Source organism: Dendropsophus ebraccatus, chromosome 10 (assembly GCF_027789765.1).
Source record: "Dendropsophus ebraccatus isolate aDenEbr1 chromosome 10, aDenEbr1.pat, whole genome shotgun sequence".
In the NCBI taxonomy this organism is placed as follows: Eukaryota; Metazoa; Chordata; class Amphibia; order Anura; family Hylidae; genus Dendropsophus; species Dendropsophus ebraccatus.
Window position 1 is genome coordinate 45,437,414 of NC_091463.1, and position 26,216 is coordinate 45,463,629.

Here is a 26,216-nt window from a genome sequence, read left to right on the forward strand (position 1 = left end):
CACGTCCTCAGTGACAGGTTCCCTTTAATGTCTTAATATCTGTCACTGTATCTAAGTATTATCTGAGCACTGTATCATATAGCTATTGTTTTGGTTGCCAAGATGCATAGCACAGTTATTTGGACACTATACTATAGATGTAATCTAAAAGTACCACACGTGCAATATAATGCTAGCCCTGATAGATCATGTATGTTAACTCCAGGATTCCCAATGAAATCTGTGAGAAGCAATATTGTCTGTGTAATTGTGCGTTTACACGTAACGATTATCGTGCGAATTTGCGCGATAATGATCGAATTCGAACGATAATCGTACGTGTAAACGCAGCGAACGATCAAATGACGAACAAGAAATTGTTTATTTTGATCTTACAACATGTTCTCAAAACGTTGTTAGTCTTTCACGAAAAATTCGCAGATCGTTCCGTGTAAACAGTCGTTCGCCGATTTAACCAATGTGTGAGATCAAAACGATCGCAAAACGATTTTCCGTACAATATAATGTACCGTCTAAATGCTAATCGTTATGAAAAATAAAATCGTTACTCCGACATCGTTATTCGTACGATCGGGCCAATTATCGTTTCGTGTAAACGCAGCATTACACAGGGTTATTTGAAAAGGCAGAAACATTGGTGTACGCCAAGGAAAGGAGCAGATTTGTGTGCAAACTGCACTGTTGAGTTTCGGAGCAGGTATATCATCTATGACTGGTACAAAATTGTGATCTTTCTATTGCTTTTAATATACAATACAATATGTGTAGAAATAAGAGTAATTCTAATTCATGTAATAGGTACACCTGACAAACAATGTAATTGTATGTATTTTATTATAATAGACTTTGTAGGGAAAAACACTATCCATGCAAAACATATTGTCTCCAAACTAAACTTTCTACATATATTACTGTTTGCACTTATGAATATAACTTATGCTATGATGTGCAGAGTAATGGTTTACTTGCAGTATAAAGGTCGAGGCTACACACTAGAAATCATCCCATGCCTTGTATAGATTCGTCTGGCATGGCAGACCTAAATCACTGTAGTCTCTGCAATCAGATAAGTATACAGCAGTATTATAAATACCTGAACTACACTTCACACTCATTGGCCATACTTAGCTAAATTACTCTGTCAATTGGCTAAACATACCTGTCACTAAGTTATCATCCAACCCCCTTATCAACTCCTCCCTTTCCAGGTAAAGGAAAGAAACTCTACACAACACTTTAATCCTATAATTTCCACCCAAGGATCTAACAAAGGCAAAATACACACTTTCTTGATTTCTTCATATCTCAACATATAGGGGCCAGTTATGACCCTGCAAACTAGTTCCAGTGACAGTGCTGTTTACTCTCAGCTAAAACCTGTGAATATGTCTGGGGAACATGTGGAAGACAATGGTGTTTTCGAGGATATCAAACCTACTATAAGGATGCTCGAAACCCAACCTGAGCTCAGTGAGGTGAGAGTAATGTGAACCAGAGCTGCTAGACTATTTCTTTTTTACTATTAGACTTCTTTATGTGCTGCTAAATCACTTTGACAACTTTCTTTTTCCTTTCCTTCTCTTGTGTTTTACCTTAGTTTCACTTTTCTTTAATTATTCCCAATGTGTTATTCCTAATGCAATGTATAAGGAAATGTTAAGCATCCACAATTCAATGTATGTATTTCTAACAAGTTCATAGCACAGACTCTTTTCTATTGTTTCATATATATAGCTGTGAATATGTGTATGTACTGTCTCTACCTGAAACCAATGTAATCCCTTGAAGTTGGAATAGATGTTTGCCCTATAGTTACATAAATGCATTCTATATATTGTTACATTTACGTACGTAGAATACATTTATTTAAAGAGAAATACACCTATATGCTATGTTCACACATAGTATTTCCGTCAGTTTTTTTTTTTTTAATCAAAACTAGGAATGAGGTTGAAAATACAGAAATTGGGCAAATCTTTCCATTATAATTTTGCCCTGTCAGTTCCATTCCTGATTTTGGTTGAAAAAAGACTGACGGAAATACTATGTGTGAACATAGCCATACGCATCTTTTGGAAATAAGGTTATTGGTTGTGTCAGAAAACTAAAGGTATGAAACCATGTTAAATCCTCTTCTAATGAAACTGCTGAAATATTGACTGCTTCTGTATGTGTATAGAAGGTATATACTGAAATGTACTTTATACACAAAGCATGCAGAACTTTCTAGTGAATTTGGCAATAATAAGGGAGTGGTTTATAGAGGAATTACGTTATGTGGTAAATTATCTTTACTGTCACGCACTCATTGTAATACACACAGGGATTACTCCATGTGCCTAAGGCAGGTATTACAATGTACAGATTCCTTTTCTTTAATAAATGCCTGAGGACAAGATAATGCATTTTTATCTGGGAGTGGAGACAAAGGCAGCATATGAACCAGATAACCCTACCTGTTCAGCAAGATTCTTCATGCGCATGCTGCAGTATGTACTGTTTGGTGATATACACAGGAAAAGCTACTACATGATTCTAACTAGTTTGGACAGTGAACTGAGTGGAACAGTTACAGATCTTGTCATATAAAAATGTAATCTGAAAATATGCTTGCCAAATTTTCAAGACCCCAACGAAAATGAGGGAAAGAATTTCATAAAAGTATACCCAGCCTACATATACAAAGATGTATACTGAAACCACTTACTAACTAGCTGTATGAACATACTGTGTGATCCACATACTCACAATTTACTAAATCATACCGCCAGTAAACAGTAACTAGATTGGAGACACTCCTGTCTTTTAGACAACTTGTCCCAGGTGTGCAAGAGGGCACGCACACAGGAGTGGCCAGTTAATGATTAAACCTCTTTCTATTGTAATATCACAATTTTACCTCATTCCTTATTGAAGATAAGAATTATTGCAGTTGCGTGTTGGCAGAGAAAAATAAAGACAGTATTGAAAAATGCTTTCAAATATAAAAAGTGTGTTGGTGGTTGGGTAAGAAAACGAAAGAAATCTAAATAGTTCGGAAAAGCTGACATAAGCCTGAAGGGATGTCTAGTAATGATCTTCAGAATTACATCCTGTCCAGTGTTGTAGCATTATTGTAATATTATTCTGTAAGAAAAAACTAAACAGTAATTTACTTTACTGTGAAACTTTAAAGATAAAATATTTGAAAAGGAAATAAAATTACTTACTTATTATGTCATAAAATGATCATAATGACTTTTAGGCCAAGGATCAAGGCAAGCAAAAATCCCCTGTGCTTTTGGAAAAGGAACATTATATTCTTTTTAAAGTGAGTTTTCCACATTGATTTTATAGAGGGTAATTTCATACAGTTTCTGTACCATTTTATATTATTATAATAATATGCATACATGGATTATATACTTACCAAAAGCTCCTTTCTTGACAGAGTGGGTGAAAAAATGCAAAAATCCCTAATCCTCAAAGTGGTCTTGATAAATGAGGAGCTAAAATTTAAGTTTTTAAAATATTGGTAACTAAAGGCTTTGGAGTACTGCATCCCAGTACCTGTATAGTATAGTGGCATTTCACAGTGAAATAATACTTAAATATTTTCGAGGTAAAAGTACATTAAGGGTTCCCTCACACACCGGATCCGCAGCAGATCCGCAGCAGATTTTATGGTGCAGATTTGATATTGTGTTCAGTTATTTAGATGAAATCTGCTGCGGATCCGCAACAGAAAATCTGCTGCGATGCGGTGTGTGTGAAGCTACCCTTAATAATGTGCTCCATTTAAGTTAATTGGAAATTGACTAGCTTTTACACACACAGTGTAAAATAATGGCTGTAATTGATTAAGACCATCCACATAATGTACATACTCATAATTTACAACCTTATTTTGTGTTTTTTTTTCTGCTTGCCCACGCATTGTTTTATTTTCACTCATTTTTATTTTACTTTGTGTTAGCTATGTTAAAGCTAAAGCTGCTTCTGTATGTTATATGAAAAAGCTAAAATGCATATGGGCTCTTGGCTGTTTAACCATCTGATTACTGTGGCCCATAAATGCAGCATGATCAAGGGGAACTTACCTTTTAGATAGGTCACCAGGTTTCCGGGGAACCTGATCACATACCAGGACATCCCTTTCTTGTCAGCCCTGGGAACTTAAAATGAAGCCCAGGGCTTTCTGCTCTGTATGCCCACTAACAGTAGTTTGTCTCATAGTTTATAATGTACTGGATTTGACTTTATTACATTCACTGTTGAGAGTGGTGACAATGTGATTTTAGTGCCTTCTTCATTGCTATTCTGTCTCTGAGAAGTTCATCCAAGATGCGCAATTATTTCACATTCACTCCATTACAGGGTGAATGGTGAATTTCCAACAGTACTCACATAGTTACTTCCTCCTTTACCTCTCTAGCCAAGCACAGCACTACACAACATATATTCCATTGTGCCATGGTGCTGGTGAAATTCCACTCAGACTGTGGTAGGCAGATGATGTGCACAATACACTACTATAGATGACATGTAGGGTGGGAGAATACCTGAATAGACATGAAAGAAACATTTGAACATAAAAGGGGTTACCATAAGCACTGAAGAGGCTAGCACCATGCTGGGGGTTATACTGTACATTTCTCTGCCATAGATGGCTTGTGGGGGAAAAAGCGGACAGAACAAGAGAGCAATAAACCACAGCAAAGCAAGGAAATTGTTACACTAAGCATTGCTGCTGGGATGAGAGGGAAGCCTTTATTTACATTGCATGGAGAGCGGATATCCTCTGGAGATCCTCCCGCCTTCACTTTCTGTAATCCTCCTAGCTGGGGCTGCTACCAGAGTAGGTGAAATACTCAAACGCCTCCCACCGGTAGGTATTTTCAACTCAAGCCTCACATACTAAGGCCCAGTGTACGATACCCCTTTTAGAAAGTAACCTCCTCTTAAAATGTAACTTTTATTGTGATATGTTAAAAATAATGTATTTTCTGAGCTGAACTTTAAAAACACAAACACCCAGCAATAGCTTATCTTTGTAGATATGAATAATATTCCCAGGAGATAAATCCCTCACAGTCCTAGTACAGTGACTAATATAGTGAGCGAGTATAGTAAGCCTGTAGCGGTGCCTTGACAGAGCCCCCTCGACATGTTTTGTTGCCAAATCAACATCATCAGAATATGGCTAGAATATGGATCAACCTGTTGCACTATGATGGCCGTCCTATATGGCCGATGTCCTATAATGTGAGGTTACTCCATCGGTTGACAGTGTCACCTAGATGGGGCTTCACAGCAGTTGGGCCCCCTCTTCCAAGAGAGAGATGGCCAACTGCTGTGAAACCCAGCCTAGGTGACTCTTTTTACCGATGAAATAACATCTTCCACAGATAAAATGAATTGATTTTAGAGCTGAAAGAAGAGACGTCAGACAAGTTTTATACATATCAAATAAGCAGCATCTAAGCTTGTGGATGGTGCGGGGAACCGCACATAGAGTAAGGGGGTGACAGTATCACAATAAGTAAGCTCCTCCCCAAACATACAACTGTCCCTCCACCTCCCACAGTCATTCATGCTGTCACCCTTGAATAACAAAAGACCTGATATGCTTGACATTCTGTATTGTATCATATGTGCCTGATGCCGGCTCCAATTAAGCTCCGGATGCAGAAGGATCATGAGACCTAAATGCCTACTATATCATTCAGGATCTATTGCGCATGTCACAGAACATAACTACAAACTACTGCTTCCCTCAAACTGCGCATGTTACAGGACTTCTAATCAGCTGCTTCTGATCCATGAGTGACAGCATGAGTGGTGGGGGGACAGTTGTATGTATGAGGAGGAGCTTACTTCGAAATAAAAGACATCCGTCAGAGTGCCACAGGTGGATAGCCTTAGGGCCCTATTCCACAGTAACGATAATCGGCCGGATCAGCCCCATTTGGCCCGATTCGGCCGATTATCGTTTGGTGAAATAGAGAGAACGATCAGCCGATGATCGTGTCATCGGCTGATCGTTCATTTAGGGCCAGACCTAAAATCATCGTTTTTCCACCACGCATCGCTACGGTTGAATAGCGGTGCGCGGCGGGCGACCGACGATTTGACAGCAGCATCATCATACATTACCTGTCCAGGCTTCTTCTCCGCGCTGTCTTCATCCTAGGGTCCCGCGCACTCTATCTTCTGAATGGCCGGTCATCTGACAGAGCTTTCAGCCAATCACAGGCCGGGACCGCCGCGGCCTGTGATTGGCTGAGTGTGGCCTGTCAGCTGACCGGCCACTCAGAAGATAGAGCGCGCGGGACCCTGGGATGAAGACAGCGCGGAGAAGAAGCCTGGACAGGTAATGTAATTACTGCTGCTGCAAGGGCTGCAAGGACATCGGTAACGATGTCCTTGCAGCCCTCGCTCAACGATCATCGGGCCGTGGAATAGGCCCGGTAAACGAGCGCCGATCTAGCAGATCGCCGCTCGTTTACATCGTAGATCGGGCCCTCCTCGGCCCGTGGAATAGGACCCTTATTCTTCTGATGATGTTGCTTTGGCAATTAAACATGTTGTGGGGTCTCTGTCAGTCAGTACACCCAGAGGAACTATTTGCAGTGCAGCACTACAGGCTCACTATATTTGCTTTTTATATTAGTTACTGTACTAGGACTGAGTTAAAAATACTAGAGATGGATGTCCCCTAAAAACAGGCAGTGAACATCAAAATGCAGAGAAGGGAGACAAGTAGTGGGCAAGGTTTTGGAGCTGTTTTTCTGAAATGAGAAGTCATTTTTGGTGAATGAAGTGATTAACAAAAATATGAGGAATTGCATAGGATATAAAGTTATATGAATATCAGTGATCATTAAAAATAAAGATGAAAATGAATTTACACATAGTGAGTTTGCAGCGGATTTCTTGCTGCAAGTTACGCAGCAAGTGCAGTAACATTACACTCAGCAGATTTTCTTGTTCCGCTGTGAGAATGTAGTGACCGCCTTGGTTATCTATTTAGCTGGGATGGGTTAAAAATAATAAACAGCCAATGCTTACCTGCCTGTGATCCCCTGGCACACTTCTGCTTCAGTCTCTGGGTCTCTGGAGCGTGACAAATCAGGGATTGGCTGAGAGGGTAGTCAGTGAGCAGGGATCCAGAGACTGAAGCAGGAGTGCATCGGGGATTGCAGGCAGGTAAGCATTGGCTGTTTATTATTTTTTAACCTCACGGCAGTTTAATAGTTAACCAAGGCTGTCACTATATTTTCATAATGGAATGAAAATCTGCTGCAAGAATGCATAGCTATAGACTGTAATGGTACTGAGTATCACAGGAAGCAGTATTGCTTCGAAAGTCGCAGTGTGAAATCAGCTGTGAACTTGTTATGTGTGAACGCACCCTAGTTCAATAAAAAAAAAAAAGACTACAAAAACCGGAGATAAAAATGTGATTATTTAATATGAAGCACCTTTCATTAATTTATCAGCTATGCGGTGTGAAACAAAAGGAGCATTAAAAATGCTTCTGGATTTTTGTGTAACTTTAAACAGTACAAAAAATAAATAAATCAGTTTCTCCAATGTGAGTTAAGCTTCAAAGAGCAATTAAAAAATAAATTTTTTAAAAAATTATGGTAGCTAAAATGAAAAAGGTTTGAAAACAGAAACATTTAGCTGGTCATGGTTGCTTTGCCACAAACAAAATTCATAACCTGAGCGGTGGGACCCTCACAGATAACAAGAATAATTCTAAGAACTTTTGAATGGAGCTGCAGTCTGGCTTAAGTGTTGGAACTTGATTCAACTAGAACATTACTACATAGGTTAAGTCTGCATGAGTGAAGACTGCATGAATGATCTCTGGATTGTTTGTGTGGCCATTAATTTCTATAACACTTGGAAACATATATTCTGTTTACATAGCAACATAGAAGATTGTGGAAAGAAAAAGACCACTTGGTCCATCTAGTGTGGTGTATAAGAATTATCCTATGTTGTCCATCCTGCTGGAATAAGTGATGCTTGAAAACACGTGAGATCCTGAATAGTTTATTCTCTTGTAGTTATATGCATGCTCAGAAGTGTGGCCCTCCAGCTCTTGCAAAATTGCAATTGCCATCATGCTGCGAGTTTGACAACCCGTACAACGGTACACAGTAAATTCCTGTCACTGGCCTAGATTTATACCATATTTGCATTTTTACTATTGGTGTTGGAAATGTGGTGACTTTTAGGATTCATACACACAAAGATACTGTATGGCAGGTACTGGAGTCTGTACATCTTGGTAGTAATGCTTATAGGGTAGAATACCTACAGTACAAATGGCATATGGCCAGGGCCATATTAACAGCTGCTTCTGCCCTAGGCATTAAACCTGAAGATGCCTCATCTTCACTCAACAATTAGCATCAGGATTGGTAGATTGGTAGGTAATAGCTCAAGGCGTCACATTTAATACCACCACACAGGCCTGACCAATACCCCCATACTTTGACTGGATAACACTGCAACACCACACCTGACCATTTCCCCCACACTGTGACTGGATAACACCGCCATACCAGACCTGACCAATACCACCATAGCCCCCACCCCACACTTCCACCTTCACCCCCCTTGAAAAGACACCAGATTTACTGGCAAGTCTGAACAGGTGGTGGGAGACTAAAAAAATAAAAACAATAAAAAAAAATTGTTTCCTTCCCCCTGCTCCCTGGTACTGCCCCCCTGCAAGGTTCTGCCCTAGGCACCGGACCACGGGTGCCTAGTGGTAAATACGGCCCTGCATATGGCTGACTTAAGTTATGTGGTTTTTATTCTTTCAGACTTCTACTAAATCTGACAGAAAAGATCACTGTATGCCTTCATGTCAAAATAGAGGGATACAAAGATTCAGTAGATGTCCTATGTACCTCTGCAGCAGGTCTATTATGGCTCTGTACAAAGGCATTCACATGAGCTATAAGCAATAGATTGCAGTTTATGTCAGTCGTTGACCTTTTACAAGTGTATTACAGTATTTCACTAGGGTCGTATGAGTCACCACATCTAAAACAGCAGAATACACAAGCATAGTGTCACTGGGGCAGTCAGGAGGCCCACATTCCCATTAATGTTCTTTCTGTAATTTTTCCAAAATCAAACTGGAAACTGAGGCTATTATGCAAACAGTGATATAAACAATGCAAATGTATTTTAATTATCATAATTTTGGTAAAATTATTTCTTTTTAGTATTGACATTACAGACAAATTATGGAAAAATGCAACAAAACAGCACTTAGTGAACACAGCCATGGTACTTAATCTGCCTGAAATTTACATACAAAATATAGGCTATGTTCACACTACGTAAAACTACGGCCGTAGTTCTCGCCGCAGAACTACGGCCGTAGTTTTGCGGTATGTTCAATGGGATCCCGGCCGGAGCGTACACACATCATATAAATTCCAGTCGGGATCCCATGCCGTGCAAGATAAAACTGACATGTCAGTTTTCTGCGGCCGGAATTCAGTGAATTCCGGCCGCAGACCTGTTTCAGATCGTTTCGAAACAAGCTAGGGAGGCATAACTCTACTACGGGCGTATGTTTGCGGTTCGCCCGCATGTTTGCAATCCGGCCGCATGTCTATTTTTCCCACAGCCATAATTTCAGCCGCATATGTACGGCTGCGTACGAACTACGGCTGGACTCATACGTAGTGTGAACATAGCCCAAATGTGTATCATAGATTATTTATCAGTGCATATAAAAGTACATTATATGTGGTATGATATTCAAGTCTCCTCACAAGACCATTTTCATATATTTATTTTCTGATACTGAAATGATTTACTGGGTTAGGGACCATTGGTTCTGTACTGGGCAGCAGACCTTCTGCTTGCCAGTGTATATGGGACTTGGTAAGCACTGTAGGGGAGATTTATCAAAGGGTGTAAAATTTAGACTGGTGCAAACTGCCCACTGCAACCAATGACAGCTCAGCCTCCAGCTCTGGTGAAAGGAAAGAGGAGCTGTGATTGGTTGCTGTGGCAAGTTTGCACCAGTTTAAATTTTACACCCTTTGATAAATCTCCCCCTGTGTCTTCTGCTACATTGCTTTCCCAATGGCTCCCCTTTGGACATGGGTAATTGGGCGCTGACTGATTAGCTGAATGGTCAGTCTACTACCGTAAAAGATTAGATTCACACTATACAATACTACAATATATTAGACACAAAAAGGTTCACAAGCAATAGATAACCAGAGATATGCGATATCCATATGGTACCACTAGATGTACAGGTCCCTGAGGAAGATTGTGAAACACGTGTTGGGACATCCAGTGTGTGCACCACCATCTTAGAAAGGGTCAGTGCAGGAGAGAATGACGACTGTATGAAAGTTACTGGTATATCTGGGTATAATTAGGTATAGGATAGACATCCACACCAGGGGGGGGGGGGGGGGGGGGGGAAACGTGAGTCTACAACCGTATAATACCCTGTGCCAAAAGTTTGTATGACACTTGGGAATATTTGGTGATCACTACTTGTACTTTATATGGTAATTTTTTGTAACATCTTGTTGATTTGGTATATGAACAAGTTATATTGTATATCATGGTATGTTCTTAAATAATAATAATACAATATATGCAGGAAGAGGGACATTGCTTTATATTTCTCTCCTGGGATCCACCCATGCTTTTAGCAGGAAAAAATGAATCTAGATCTATCCCAGATGCACTCATTTGAGCTGTGGAAGTAACACAAGCTCCTCACCAATCATTCATGACCATGAAATTGACTTATCACCTACAGGGAGTTTAATCCTTGTAAAGTCATGTAATTGATCATCCAGTTCAATACTTAACTCATTTCTACCTTAGTAAGTCTCATGACATGTTTGTTATTCAACACAAATACCTTTGAAGTGAGTGGGAGAAAGATCTAAAGATCTCCCAGGCTACCTTCTTTTTAAACTGATTAGAAAATACACAATGGGGGAGATTTATCAAACATGGTGTAAAGCAGAATTGTCTTAGCAACCAATCAGATTCTACCTTTCATTTTTCAAAGAATCTGTGAGGAATGAAAAGTGGAATCTGATTGGTTGCTAGGGGCAACTAAGGCAATTTTACTTTACACCAGTTTGATAAATCTCCCCCATTGTGTATTGTGTCTATTCAGGGGCGTAGCTAAAATCTCATGGACCCTGATGCAAGAAGTCAACTTAGGCCCCCCTGCCCCCCTCAACCAGTGATGCCACTCCAAACCTCGCTATGTCCAATACAGTAGTTAGGTGCCCCTGTGTCCCCATATAGTATGTAGGTCCCCTCTTTGCATCCTCCTGGTAGGTATGTCCCCAAGTAAATTGGCATTGTCTGTGTACGCAATCCCTCCAAAGGTAAGCTTGCCCCTCTGTATGTAATTCTTCCTCATATATTAGCCCCACTGTAGTAAGATCCCTCCCCTGTAGTAATCCACCCCACCACGTTAGCCCCGTAGGTATTTCCCCCCATGTAGGTATCCCCCATTTGTAGTATAAAAAAAATCATACTCACCTGGTTCTGCAGTCCTCAGGCATTTCTTTCTTTCTGTCTGTCTGTCTTTTTTCCTATCTATCTATCTATCTATCTAGATTTAGAAGGTCACTGCAGCACTCAGAAGTAGTTTTAAAAAAAATGATGTTTAATTCATCCAGGAAGTAGGCAACGTTTCAACTCCTCATTGGAGTCATTATCAAGCTGTGCGATAATGCTAGAAGAAGTCAATATTAAAAAAAAAAAATCCTTTTTTTTAACATCACTGCTAGTCCAGTGTCTAGTCCACCCCCCCCCCCCCCCCCCCCGGACACACACACACACAGTAGCGGTCTTTGGCACCAAGCACCCCAAGCGATCGCTTGGGGCCCCCAACATCCAGGGGGGCCCCCACATCCTACTCTTGTGCTCAAGACCGCTGGACAGGGCCGCTGCCCCGCTCGCTGATGCGATCTGAACTGTAACTATGAGCACTCGTAATGAGTGCTCATAGTTACATGCAGCAGCAGCACTTACAGGGCGGGAGCCATTGGCTCCCTTCCTGTCAGTCACTCTTGTGGCCACAGAAAGTGTTTTCCCTGCGGTCACAAGTGGCCACTTTGTCCTTGTGGTGCCGGCGCTCCAGTGACATCACTGGAGCATCAGCGCCAGAACAAAGAGAGTGCAGCCTCTTGTGATCGCAGGGAAAACCCTTCCTGCGGCCACAAGAGTGAAGAGAAAAGGAGATGACCGGGGCCCGGAGACCCAGGCGGGACGTGGGTGAAAGGCGGGGAATGTATTTTATGTTAGTGAATGGCCGCCATCCCAGTGTTTCCCCCCCCACACCCACATCACCCCTGGAAGTGTAGTGCTCTATACTCACCTGATTCGTGTCGACCCATCGCCATCTTGAGACAATGATGTCATCTTCGGGCGGCCGGCCGAACCGCTCCGACCGTCCCTAGTGCCGGCCGCCCTCTGCCGCGTCATCAGCTGCTCGACGGTTCGGCCGAAGATGACATCATTGTCACAAGATGGCGGATGGGGGTCGACACAAATCAGTGGAGTATAGAGCACTACACTTCTGGCTCTAGTGTGGTTGGGGGGAAACACGGGGAAGGGGGCCATTCACTAACGTAACATACATTACAAAGTTGTATAACTTTGTAATGTGTGTTATTTAGGGATTAATTGCTTTCCGCCGCACTACCCCTTTCACTTCCTGGATAAAATGGTGATGTCACGACCCGACTCCCAGAGCTGTGCGGGCTGTGGCTGCTGGAGAGGATGATGGCAGAGGGATGCTGAGTGTCCCTCCAGTGCCCTGTGTCCCTCTGCCATCATACTCTCCAGTAGCCACAGTCGGGTCATGACATCACCATTTTATCCAGGAAGTGAAGCCTTGATGCAGTAGTAAGTGCAGTGAAAAAAGCACTTTATGTGCATTTCCCATCATAAGTGTATATTGGTGATTTGTATAACTTTTGGGGGGCAATACAATACTTTAATTTTTCACCGAACTTCTCCTTTAAGAAAGGTTGCAGTATTAATGGAAACAGGTAACTAGGCTCTATCACAGCCTCTTAAAACTGAGTGCTTGATTATGTGTTCATCTGTAATTATGCCACGGTCACCTTTTGGACCTCTCCTTTACCAACTTTACAATCAACCTTTATTGCCCTATAATTCATTTTCATTTAATAATTTTCTGTTGCCTTGACTGCCCCAAAGTCTAAACCCGAAATGGTGTCTTCTCTTGCAAAATATAATAATAATAATAATGCTAATAATAATAATAATAATAATAATAATAATAAGAAGAAGAAGAAGAAGAAGAATAGAAACAGCAACTGCCTTGTGTAAACCCCTAGCTGCACCAGGACATTACTGAACGTCCTGGCGTCGCTAGGGGAGTACAGAGGGGGGTCGCGCGGGGACCCCGCTCTGAACTGCCGCGATCCTGGGTGCTTTATGCAGCCCGGGGCCGCGGCTATTAACAGGCACGGTTCGACCGCCGTGCCTGCTAATTAAGTATGTAGATGCAGCTGTCAAAGTTGACAGCTGCATCTAAATACTTACTGTCCCCCATACCCTGGTGGTATAGTGGGGACATCGCCACCCGTGACGTGATCGCGGAGAGAAGATCCCCGCATCTGTTACCGGCCGAGGTCTGGGCCGCAATGGCGCTGATCCCGGCTCGACACTCTATTGCTTTTGTCTGCAGCAGCCGAAGGCAATAGAACACATATCTCATGGATCTATGCAGTATATCTATACTGCATAGATCTCAATGAGAGATCAGAGCAGTCATACTAGAAGTCCCCCAGGGACTGATCACGCACGGTAAATGGCCTAAGCGCAAAAAAATTCCAAAGTGCAAAATTGAGCATTTTTGGTCGCATCAAATCTAGAAAAATTGTAATAAATAGCGATCAAAAAGTGGCATATTCGCAAACAAGGTACCAATAGAAAGAACACATCATGGCGCAAAATATGACACCTCACACCAGCCCCATAGACCAAAGGATAAAGCGTTATAAGCATGGTAATAGAGCAATTTTAAGGAACATATATTTTTTTTAAAAGGTTTTTATTTTTTTAAAAGCCATCAAATAAAATAAAAGTTATACAAGTTACATATCGTTGTAATCGTACTAACTTGTGGAACATGTATAACAAGTCAGTTTTACCCTAGGGCGAATGGCGTAAAAACAACCTGCCATTGCCATTGCAAAGTACAATTAGTGGTGCAAGAAATAAGGCCTCATCTGGGTCTCTAGGTGGAAAAATGCATGCGCTATAGCCTTATATACACAAGGAGGAAAAAACTAAAGCGAAAAGATTTAAACTGGCTGTGTCCCCTAAGGATTAAACTGGCCTTAAAAGAAAAGTCACACAAAAGTTGAAAACCTTAGGCAAGAACATAATAAAGAAAGCAAACTTACCCGTCCACGTGCCCCTATCGTGCCGCTTTCACCTGCTGCTGTTAGCAGCCAGATGTTATTCTCAACCAGCAGCCGGGTATGTCACGTATGTGGTTCCTCCAGCTGCAATGTGTCCCTCATCAGTCGCAGATTGGTTGAGCAGACAGGCCATCAGCAGCTGGCAAGCAGCTGGCAAGTATCAGTAGGTCAGTGCTACGGGGACATGCTTTCTTTATTATGTTCATGCACCCCCTGCCTGTCTGAGATTTTTAACTTTGGTGACTTACTAGCTTTGCTTTGTGGAACACTCCCATTAGGGGAAAAAATTTTTTGACGTTTGTTCACTTTTTCTTGCTGTCACGTTGACAGCAAAAGGTTCACAGACTTTTATGTCCCCTCTGACATCCCACATGTCTCCACGGCTTGGTATCACGTATAATGTGCTTATTCAGTTTAGCACCACTGCATCACGTCCTTGCTACACACACCCCTTCCCTCAGTGCGCACCAAACCAGTAAGTGAAAGCAGGATGCAGTGGAGCCAAACTGAAAAGGTGAAGATGGGATAACCCCTTTAAATGTTGATTCAGATAACCTAAAAAATTTCTGGGAAATGCCTCAATTTCCCAGAAAAAACACGTATAAAACTCTTAGGCCTGTATTCAACACTTTTCAAGCTTTTTAAAGGGACTGAAAATGACCTAATGTTGGAATCAAGTTTTAATGTTAAAAATATGATTTTTTTTTTAAATTAAATTTTAATTTGTATATTATAAAATAATCCTTAAAGAGGATGTACCACCAGGTACGTCCTCTTTAACCTGACACAGGGATAGAATGGCGCTGTCACGGGAAAGACGGTGCTGCGGCCCATTTTTCGAACCGCGGCCCGGTTCTCCTGTACGGCGCCGTTCTTTCCACGGTTACCAGCCGGTGCTCAAGCACTGGAGGTAGGCCAGCCTGCCCACAGTGAGAGGGAATTCCCTTTGATTCTAACGGAGCCACGTCATAGAGGGGAGGGAATTCCCTCCCACTGGGGGCGGGCCGGCCTACCTCCAGTGCTTGAGCACCGTCCGGTAACTGTGGAAAGAACGGTGCCGTACAGGGAACCGGGCCGCGGTTCGAAAAACGGACCGCGGCACCGGCTTCCCTGTGACAGCGCCGTTCTACTCCTGTGTCAGGTTAAAGAGGACGTACCTGGTGGTCTAAAACATTGGGTCTAAAACTAAGCGCTATTTCCTGGTCTGTCTGTGGTGATAAGAAGAAGCTGCTGTAGTGACCTGTACAGAATTACAGTGACAGATGATCAGTAGATAGATAGCATCAGTAAAAGACATAATCCTTTGTAGCCGGCCAATTGGCTGCAAGCCACCCCCCTATGGCGTCACACGTCCTCCCTCACTGGAGCGTGCGAGAAGCCGGCCAGCCAGGTCCTGTTCAGTGAACAGGACATATACACCCAGAAAATGAAGAAAGAGATAGGTAGAGGCAGGGTTAGAGAGGGTTATAGAAGGATGTATATGTCACTTTCTGTGTCAGTACACGCTGTCCAATACTGTTCACAACTCTGCTGGGTGTTAACTTTGTGTAGCACGTGTCCGGTTACATCTTTGGGCTATGTTCACACTGCGTATGAATCCGTCCGTAGATCGTACGCCGCCGTACATGTGCGGCTAAAACAACGGGTGTGGGAAAAACAGACATGCGGCCAGATGCGTACGAACCGTGAACATACGCCCGTAGTACAGTTATGCTTCCCTAGCTTGTTTCGAAGCGATCTGAGGCAGGTCATTTACTTGGAAATCTTTGCCCAGCCCCGTAAACCACACAGAACTTTTTGGATCGAAAAATCAAGTTCAATTTGGCTGAAATAAGTACTTCGTACGGGACCGCATGGAAATCCACGGCCGTGAGTTTCAACATTTCCGTCCTCAAACAATGGTCTTGTTCATTTTTCAAGGCGCCGTATAGGATACGGCCGTAAGCTCATACGTAGTGTGCACTGTGTGGGCGTCTATCGTATACTTTCATCAACCTCAAAACTACGTGCGTATATTCGCGGTTTGCACTACGGACGGATTCATACGCAGTGTGAACATAGCCTTAATCCTATTGTAAAACTGTGTCTGGAAGCAAGATAACTGTTATTGTACATCAGTGATCCACCACAGTCCACAGCTCTCCTGGGTGTAGTTAATCTTATGAAACACCTATCCGGTTAAAGTCTGCTACCATAATTGCTGTAACATACAGCTGACATCTACTTCATATAGCATACACTACATACAGCTCCTGAGCCCGCGCTATATGCAGCGATAGGCAGACTGCTATAAAAAGGTGTATGGGCAGTTGTTAAGAGGTTAAATAAAGTTATATTATGCGCAGGAAGGCTATGTTCACACTATGTAAATCTACGGCCGTAGTTCTCGCCGCAGAACTACAGCCGTAGATTTGCGGGGTGGAACATAGCATTAATTGCTATGGGATCCCGGCCGGAGCGTACACACATCGTATACGCTCCGGCCGGTTCCCATACGCCGCCGCAAACAACTGACAGGTCCATTATTTGCGGCCGGAATTCAATGAATTCCGCCCGCAGAAGGACCTGTCAGTTCACACAGTAAAGCGAGCGAGTACCGGCTGTGATGATCCGGGCTAAGACCGGCCGTTCCATGACCCGGCCGGGGTCACGTAATGGGCGAATGTTCATGTAGTGTGAACATAGCCGAAAACTACAAGATAAGGCTGGAAATGTAGCTTTGTGGACAGTGTTCATAGCAGTGGTGCATCTTGGTGCATTACTTTTTTTGTCAACGAGTGTATGCTACACTGCCATATTGTGCCTTGTCCATCATGTTCCACACTTTTTTACTGCTGCTGCTGTTGGTACCATTGCTACCCACAGCAGCAGCAGTAAAAAAGTGTGGAACATGATGGACAAGGCACAAGATGGCAGTGTAGCATACACTCGTTGACAAAAAAAAGTAATGCACCAAGATGGAGTTGTTGGAGTCAAATTAAAAAATTTACAATTGAAATGAGGCTCTAGTACCCTTATTATCTCTCGCCAGGATACAAGATGAGATATGGTTGGGCATAAAGGCATACAGGTTTTGTATGCTATTCTGCTGAATTTCTGCTGATTTTCTGAAGCTGGTGTCTCTGCTGGTCCTACAAATGCCCGTTTGGTGATAAATCTAGTGGACTTGGTGTACTTTGGTTCTGAGGAAGGGAGGATACTCTCCCGAAACATGTTAACGTTGTGCAACTAAATAAACAAGTTTTTCTTCATCCGCCTGGTGAATTGGATTTTCTGGCAGTGATGGCGCTGGTAATGGTACCAATTTTTTGGGGGGGATTTTTCTTTTTATTCTCTATATGGATTATGTGAAGAAGTTGGACTGCATTATACTCACCACCATAAACCAGCTCTGTGTTACCTACAGTTTCTATCACCTACCCTGGACATCATATTATGTATTGCTGACCTTTTTTAAACTTGCTGTCATGTTGTGGATTTTGTTTTGCATGGTTATGCCTCTTGCCCTTCCGTTATGTATGTAAATCTCAACATCATGGAAAGGTGTATTCTTGCTTTTTTTGCAAACCTGACCTCACCAGGTGATGGAGATACTTAATAGAGTATAGAGAAGTACAGTCTAGGCTGCACCATGGCTGCAGTTTACAACTCTTTATCACGAGGAGGCTCGTAGGTTATGGAGATACTTGGTAGAGTATAGAGAGGTGCAGTCTAGGCTCCATCATGGCTGCAGCTTACAGTGTCCTGAGGAGCCTCATAGGTGATGAATCCATTATGTGACTTGTGAACTACTGAGCTAAATGCCAGGAGAACGAATCAGGAGAGTCTAGTTCAATCACATGTATATGACTGTGCTGTATATAACTGTACTGACTCATTGTGAATGTATAAAGGAGTTGAAAGGCAGTAAAACTGAAAGTAGCATATACAAGCACAGATAGAGGATAGAGGAGCCAGTGCTAGCAACAAGACTGGAGCCCTGGGCTAACAAGATGACTTTATCACAACAGGTGAGCTTTATGAACATATGCTCTCGAACACAGACTCTCTCAAAAATTGACTGTGTATAGGCAGTATAGTTTCCTAGGTTTTATTTTCTTTCTTATTAGATTTATATTATCCACAATGTTCTGTGTTTTATTACTTTCCTTTTTCAGCATGGGGAACTTAAAAGCACATGGCAGTGTGACAGTGATATAGCTGGAGCTGCTGAGCTGGACTCTCAGTCGCCCCCCTTGGCTTTAGTTTATTTTGATCTAATCTTTGCCAGGAAAGTGAACTAAATCATTTAGTACACTTTGAAGATTAGGTCATTTTGAACTGTTCTAAATAGCTGAATCTAGTATTACTTTAAGGCTTTGTGCACACTGCGTGAGAGACCGGCCGTTCCATGAAAGATCTGCAAAGATCATTCCAGCCGGTACTTAAGTACTGGCCGGATGATCTTTCCGGCCACAGTGTTCTGAGCCGCTCGCTCCATTGTGTGAACTGACAGGTCTTTCTGTGGCCACAATTCACTGAATTGCGGCCGCAGAAAACTGACATGTCAGTTCTTTGCGGCGCCATGTGGGATCCTGGCCGGAGCGTATACGCAGTGGCGGTCTTTGGCACCAAGCACCCCAAGCGATCGCTTGGGGCCCCCAACATCCAGGGGGGCCCCCACGTCCCGCTCTTGTGCTCAAGACCGCTGGAAAGGGCCGCTGCCGCGCTCACTGCTGCCATCTGAACTGTAACTATGAGCACTCGTAATGAGCACTCATAGTTACATGCAGCAGCACTGACAGGGCGGGAGACATTGGCTCCCTTCCTGTCAGTCACTCTTGTGGCCGCAGAAAGGGCAGCTTTGTCCTTGTGGTGCCGGCACTCCAGTGACATCACTGGAGCATCGGAGCCAGGACAAGGGGAGTGCGGCCTCTTGTGATCACAGGGAAAACCCTTCCTGTGGCCACAAGAGTGAAAAGAAGAGGAGACGCCCGGACCCAGGTGAGTATAAGTGTTTGTTTTATTGTGTTATATACTATATGGGAGGGGGAACACATAGGCGTCTGTTTAACTGGGGAGCGCACATCGGGGGTCTATATAACTAGGGGGAGCACACAGGGGTGCTATATAACAGGGGGAGCACACAGGGGGGCTATAGACTACTGGGGCTTCACAGAGGGGTCTATATACTACTGGGGGCAGCACACAGGGGTCTATATACTACTTGGGGCAGCAGAATGGGGTCTATATACAACTTGGAGAGCACACAGGAGGTCTATATCCAAGTGGAAGAGCACACAGGGGGGCTATATACTACTGGGGGAGCACACAGGGGTCTATATACTACTGGTGGGGCACACAGGGGGTCTATATACTACTGGGGGAACGTACAGGGGGTCTATATACTACTTGTGAGGCACACAGGTGGTCTATATATAACTGGGGGAGCACACAGGGGTCTGTATACAACGGGGGCAGCACACAAGGGGTCTATATAATACTGGTGGGGCACACAGGGGGTTTATATACTACTGGGGGAGCACACAGGGGTCTATATCCAAGTGGGGGAGCACACAGGAGGTCTATATCCAAGTGGGGGACCACACAGGGGGGCTATATACTACTGGGGGAGCACACAGGGGTCTATATACTACTGGTGGGGCACACAGGGGGTCTATATACTACTGGGGGAACATACAGGGGGTCTATATACTACTGGGGGAACATACAGGGGGTCTATATACTACTTGTGAGGCACACAGGTGGTCTATATATAACTGGGGGAGCACACAGGGGTCTGTATACAACTGGGGCAGCACACAAGGGGTCTATATAATACTGGTGGGGCACACAGGGGGTTTATATACTACTGGGGGAACCACACAGGGGGTTTATATACTACTGGAGGAGCACACAGGGGTCTATATCCAAGTGGGGGAGCACACAGGAGGTCTATATCCAAGTGGGGGAGCACACAGGGGGGCTAAATACCCCTGAGGGAACACACAGGGGGCCTATATACTAGTGGGGGAGCACACAGGGGTATATACAACTGGGGGCAGCACACAGGGGGGCTATATATAACTGGGGGAACACACAGGGGTCTATATACTACTGGTGGAAGCAAACAAGGGGTATATACTATTGGGGGCAGCACACGAGTATATATTACTGGCGGTAGCGCACAAGGGGTATATACTACTGGGGGCAACACACAGCGGTCTATTGTTTTGGAACGTGTGTCGAGGGGGGGCCCCAGACTTAACTTCGCTTGGGGCCCCAGAAATGCCAAGACCGCCCCTGCGTATACGATGTGTATACGCTCCGGCCGGGATCCCATAGCAGTAAAGGCAGTGTTCCACACCGTACAAGGTACGGCCATTGTTACTTCTACATAGTGTGAACATAGCCTAAAGGTGTATGCCCATCTTAGTTATAGCATATTCACAGATTATGGCATGTCTGACTGGTACAGGCCCCACATCTGAGATGTCTACCTATTGAGGGTTCATTGATGGATTCAGACTATTGCATCCTCTAAGCACTTTCAGTGAAGAGATGGTTATGTTTGATTGTCACTGTACACGTTGTGTACACATAATAGGGAAATCGTATACTAAAAATTTTTTTTTGTTTTATTAACAAACACTGTTCTAACTTTTTGTGAATATAAGTTTTTAGTCTTTTTTGAGCATGGATAACAACCATGAATTTTACGTGCCTCATATACCTCCCATTTTAACAAATTGTATATTCTTTCCACAGACCAGATCAGAAATGGACAAGTATCTTCTAAGTCACGGCCTTTCTGTGCAAATGCTTTCAGACAAAAAATACAGAAGGGAGAGTGCTTCAGTAGTAGATGAATTCTTTGAATCAGAAAAGCCACCTCAAGTTCCATACAGCGTTAACATCAATGTTATTCTGCCAGACACATCTCATCTACGAACAGGTTTATACCGGCCACCAAAAACATTCACTGTACTCCCACAAATAAAGAGTGAACCAGATAGTGATTTTCCACAGCCATGCTCTGCCTCTTTGACCCAGACTCTACCAGATTTCACCAGTGTTTTTAGTATGCCACATTCAGTGGCAGTGAACAACATACTTATCAAACAGGAAACACCTACTGAAGTGCCATTGTCGAACAGTGACAGCCTCCAAACTCATCTGTACCATATGTCTGTGGCCAATGATGCATTAAATGTTGTGCAGTCCAGTGGAAGCACATTGGCAGAAAATGCAACCTCTACTTTACCCCATTCTGCAAGACAACACCTCAGGAAGCAGTTCCAGTGCTTGAGTCAAGACGGCACTGTGGTTTCTGGGCAATTTTATCAGTCTCCCTCTGTCACCTTACCACCATCTCCACCTAATTCCCAACCAGGCAGTCCTGAAAATCAGTCAGAGATAATCAACACTATAACACCTCCATCATATGAAGCTACATTTGGTGTAAAACTGGTGCAAGCTCCAGCAGTTCACCCAGTGCAAAGTGCCCTGCCTGTGCTACCACTCGGACAGGTGATTATGACAGTCCCTAAATACAACAGGCGGAATAACCCTGAACTTGAAAAAAGACGAATCCATCACTGTGATTATCCAGGTAAGGAACTATTTTATTTAAATGTAGATTTATTTCAAATATTTATCTTCCCTATGCAGGAGCGGTTTGTGACAGATTACTTTTACTACCTATTGTTAATGCAATCACTATGTGATATGTAATGTAACAATGGAAAGAAAATTAGCCGTATTGTTTGGAAGGTGTGTATAGTGGCTGGCACAGGAGCACATATATGTGCAACCGTATAATTGTACAGGAGCCCAGTAGGTAAAAGGACACACTGTCACCTTAAGGCTGACACATGGCAGTTGTTTTGGAGAACTGCTTTTGCAGTGAAGTGAATACAGCAGGAACGAAAAGTCTTTCCTTAAGCCCTTCATAATACATGTCCATAATACATATGTACATTGGTGCCTTGGACTACGAGCATAATTTGTTCCGGGACTAAGTTTGTAATCTAAATCCACTCTTAAACTAAAGCAAATTTTCCTATAAGAAATCATTGAAATATAGACAATTCGTTCCACACAATTGGCAGACAATTTGGCTCACAATGTACAAATAAGGGCAAACAATGGCCGTTATTAATGGTCACGTTCATTAGTGCCATTGTTTTGCAACAATAGACATTATTTGTCCTTCTTTTTACATTGTGGGAACTTAGCCTTAGAGTTATTTGTAAAATGTTAGACTAAATGCAACTAAATGCATTTCTGAGTCCTGAGCAAACTCCGATATAGGTAAAGTCTGTCTGCCACAAAATATTCTTTTGTTGTACAACCAACAAAAATAGCCATATATGATCTAAAGTAAGCATTGTGTACGGTACATATATCTGTTGTATTTGCATTTAGATATATTTTGTTGTTTTAACCTGATATTAATGTGTGTTGCAATTGTTATTCAGGTTGCACAAAGGTGTACACTAAAAGCTCACATCTCAAGGCACATCAGAGGACACACACAGGTAATAAAGTTTATATCAATTTACCTTAAAATTTACATGCTTTCCTAAGGGCCCCATTACACAGAGTGATTATCTGTCCAATGAGACAGAATTGGACAGTTTTTGCCCCATGTAATAAAGACCCTTGTCTTACAAAGTGACAATCTGCAACATGTCAATAAAAATGTATTTTCTGCATTCACATTCGGAATTGTTCCCTGGAATCCATCAATGCTAACTTTCTATTGATGTAAAATAATACGAGATGCACCAAACGTTGAATATAAATGAAAATCAGCAGCAACACGCTTTTCTTTCAGAGAAACTAATGCTGTGGGTAACATTTAATGCGAGTCTGTATCCACCAACCCACCCCACCAAACCGCTAGTATCATCCGTTTGATATGAGCAAAGATAATCTTTTAATATGTAGCAGGCAAGTTGCACTGATGTGGCCCAGAGTGTCTTTGCCCCAGGTCTGCGATGCCTTTCCTTTCTTCCTCCCCACCCTTATCATTTTGAATACCCCCAGGCGACACAGGTACAGTTTAGACGAGCGATGAATAGAAATCCTGCCTGGGGGTGTTCCTGGATAAAGGTGGTGTTATAAATATCACCATAAATGTAAATTATATTTCTATAGGTGTTAGTGATATGGAAAAAAAATTGGATTTACTAGATAAGTGGTCAAAACAATGGAAACTAGAGGAAATCCTCCATACGAGTATCATATTGGCAGTTCTGTTTTAGCAAAGACTTCAGAAAAGAAGGATTTAGAGGTAGTGATTTCTGAAAGCCTTTAAATCAACAGTATAACCAGGCAGCAGGGAAAGTAAATCATAAGCTAGGCTGTATCTAGAGGTATTGTAATCCTACTGTATAGAGCTCTAGTGAGACCACATCTGGAATACTGTGTCCAGGGCCGGCCTTTGGGGTGTGCGAGCTGTGCGATTGCACAGGGCGCCTCACTCCCGGCCAGCAGGGGGGCGCTCTGGCAGACAGCTACACATCTAACTTAGAAACAGAAGTTAGATGTGCTTTCTGTCTGTCTGCTGGAGCCCCTGGCCTCCTCCTCACATAGTGGTTCGTTTGGGGCGCTCTGGCAGACAGACAGAAAGCACATCTATCTTCTGTGCAGCTGTCTGCCAGAGCGCCTGCCTCCTGCAGTGGTATAATCCTCCTCTCCACTCTCCGTGCTTGCTGCAGGGCATCTTTGTTGCTGATTGGTGGAACAGTACGAGCTCCCCTGCTGTTCCACCAATCAGCTTAGCTGCTCTGTGAAGAGAGACAGGCGGCCAGAGCAGAGAGAGAGAGAGAGGAAGCGCCCCTCCCCCGGCTGACCCGTCCTGACAGAACAGCAGCAGCCAGTGTGAGTAATGTCTCTGTGTTACCTCCATCTCTGCTCATGCCGTGATCCTGTCAGGTAGCTGGGAGTGGGCTGTGAGGTGGGGGCAGCACAGCACTGAGGTGGGGACAGCACAGCACTGAGGTGGGGGCAGCACAGCACTGAGGTGGGGGCAGCACAGCACTGAGGTGGGGGCAGCACAGCACTGAGGTGGGGACAGCACAGCACTGAGGTGGGGGCAGCACAGCACTGAGGTGGGGGCAGCACAGCACTGAGGTGGGGACAGCACAGCACTGAGGTGGGGGCAGCACAGCACTGAGGTGGGGGCAGCACAGCACTGAGGTGGGGGCAGCACAGCACTGAGGTGGGGGCAGCACAGCACTGAGGTGGGGGCAGCACAGCACTGAGGTGGGGGCAGCACAGCACTGAGGTGGGGGCAGCACAGCACTGAGGTGGGGGCAGCACAGCACTGAGGTGGGGGCAGCACAGCACTGAGGTGGGGGCAGCAGTCCTGTCACAGCTGGGATGGAGGAGGAGAGGGGGATGAGACCATTGTTCTGCTGTGTCTCCTTATCTGTAACTTTGATTTATTGGGGCAGGAGAGGTTTAACCCTTACACTGCAGCTAATGACACAGAAATATATGGTGAAAAGCAGTGAAAGAGTTAAACCTGACTTGCTGTAATAAATAAAAGTCACAGCTAAGGAGGCAGGAGAGGCCATAGGTGTGTACACTATGGGGGTCCCTAATACACAGGACATGATGAGTGCAGCCAGTGCCATACAGCAGCAGCAGCAGCCCACCCCAAGACAGATCCCATTCACTTTAATTGTAGTCAACTAGTGACTGGTCAGGCCACTTCCCATTGATATACACCAATGTAACTGGACTGAATAGTGGGATATGCTGCACTATTGTGTCCTGTTACATGTGCGTATACCAGCAGGACGCGGTCTGACCATAGTCACCTGCTGAGGTGACCTGAACGCGGCCCAATTATGGTGGGAGGCTGATAGCTAAGATACACTGCATACATGCTGCAGCAATCTAATATATATATATTATAAAATAGCCCTTACATGTCACATAGCATTTTTCAGAAAAACTACACATTGTTTTCAGTGTTTTTCCCCCTTTTGTGGCCAGCAGGTGGTGTTAGGCTGTTTCCACATTGGTGTCCAAACATGGATGAAATCGCGCTTTCCTCTCCAATAGCCGTGCAATGTGGTGGGGATTATTGGCAATATTCCACGGCTCTTGCAATAGGGACGTTGTTTTCCATGTGTTTAAAAATGCATTCTGAATGCAAATATGGAAACACAGCATTTGATGTACATTTTACTTGCTCAGGAGGATATCTGTAAGGGTGACTTTACACAGACAGATTTATATAACAGATTATTGAAGCCAAAGTCAGAAACAGACTATAAACAGAGAACAGGTCATTAAGGAAAGACTGAGATTTCTCCTCATCTCAAATCCATTCCTGGCTTTGGCTTTAAAGTTTGTAATTGTGTGGGGGCTGGGGGGGTACTTGTTTGTATGGCTGGGGGGTAGTCGGGTAGTTGTGTGAATGGCTGGTGGGGGGGGGGGTAGGGTAGTTGTATGTAAGGCTGGGGGATAGTTTTGTGCATGGGGGGAGGGGTAGGGTAGTTCTGTGTATGGCTGGCGGGGGTAGTAGTGTGTATGGCTGGGGGGGTAGTTGTGTGAATAGCTGGGGGGGTTAGTTGTGTGTATGGTGGAGGAGGGGGTTGAGTGATGGGTGTTCCATATCGTCTGCAGTAGGGATGGTCCGAATCTTCCGAGGTTCGGGTTCGTATGAATCTGAATGCTCGGCATCAGATCACCGCTGTCTGCCCGCTCCGTGGAGAGGGATGGATACAGCCGGAGGACCGCTTGGAAAACTGG

General features: G+C 43.7%; 1 protein-coding gene across 1 annotated transcript in view; it reads left to right on the plus strand.

The window, feature by feature from the left end:
- The first annotated feature begins 1,210 nt into the window (after positions 1–1,210).
- The window catches only part of LOC138802486 (Krueppel-like factor 5), a 35,078-nt gene continuing 10,072 nt past the window's right edge, over positions 1,211–26,216 (plus strand). Inside the window, exons 1-3 of the mRNA XM_069985861.1 lie at positions 1,211–1,475; positions 21,213–22,056; positions 22,925–22,984. Of these exons, the coding sequence (XP_069841962.1) occupies positions 1,326–1,475; positions 21,213–22,056; positions 22,925–22,984 (1,054 nt within the window). The 5' untranslated portion in view covers positions 1,211–1,325. The remainder of the gene's footprint in view (positions 1,476–21,212; positions 22,057–22,924; positions 22,985–26,216) is intronic.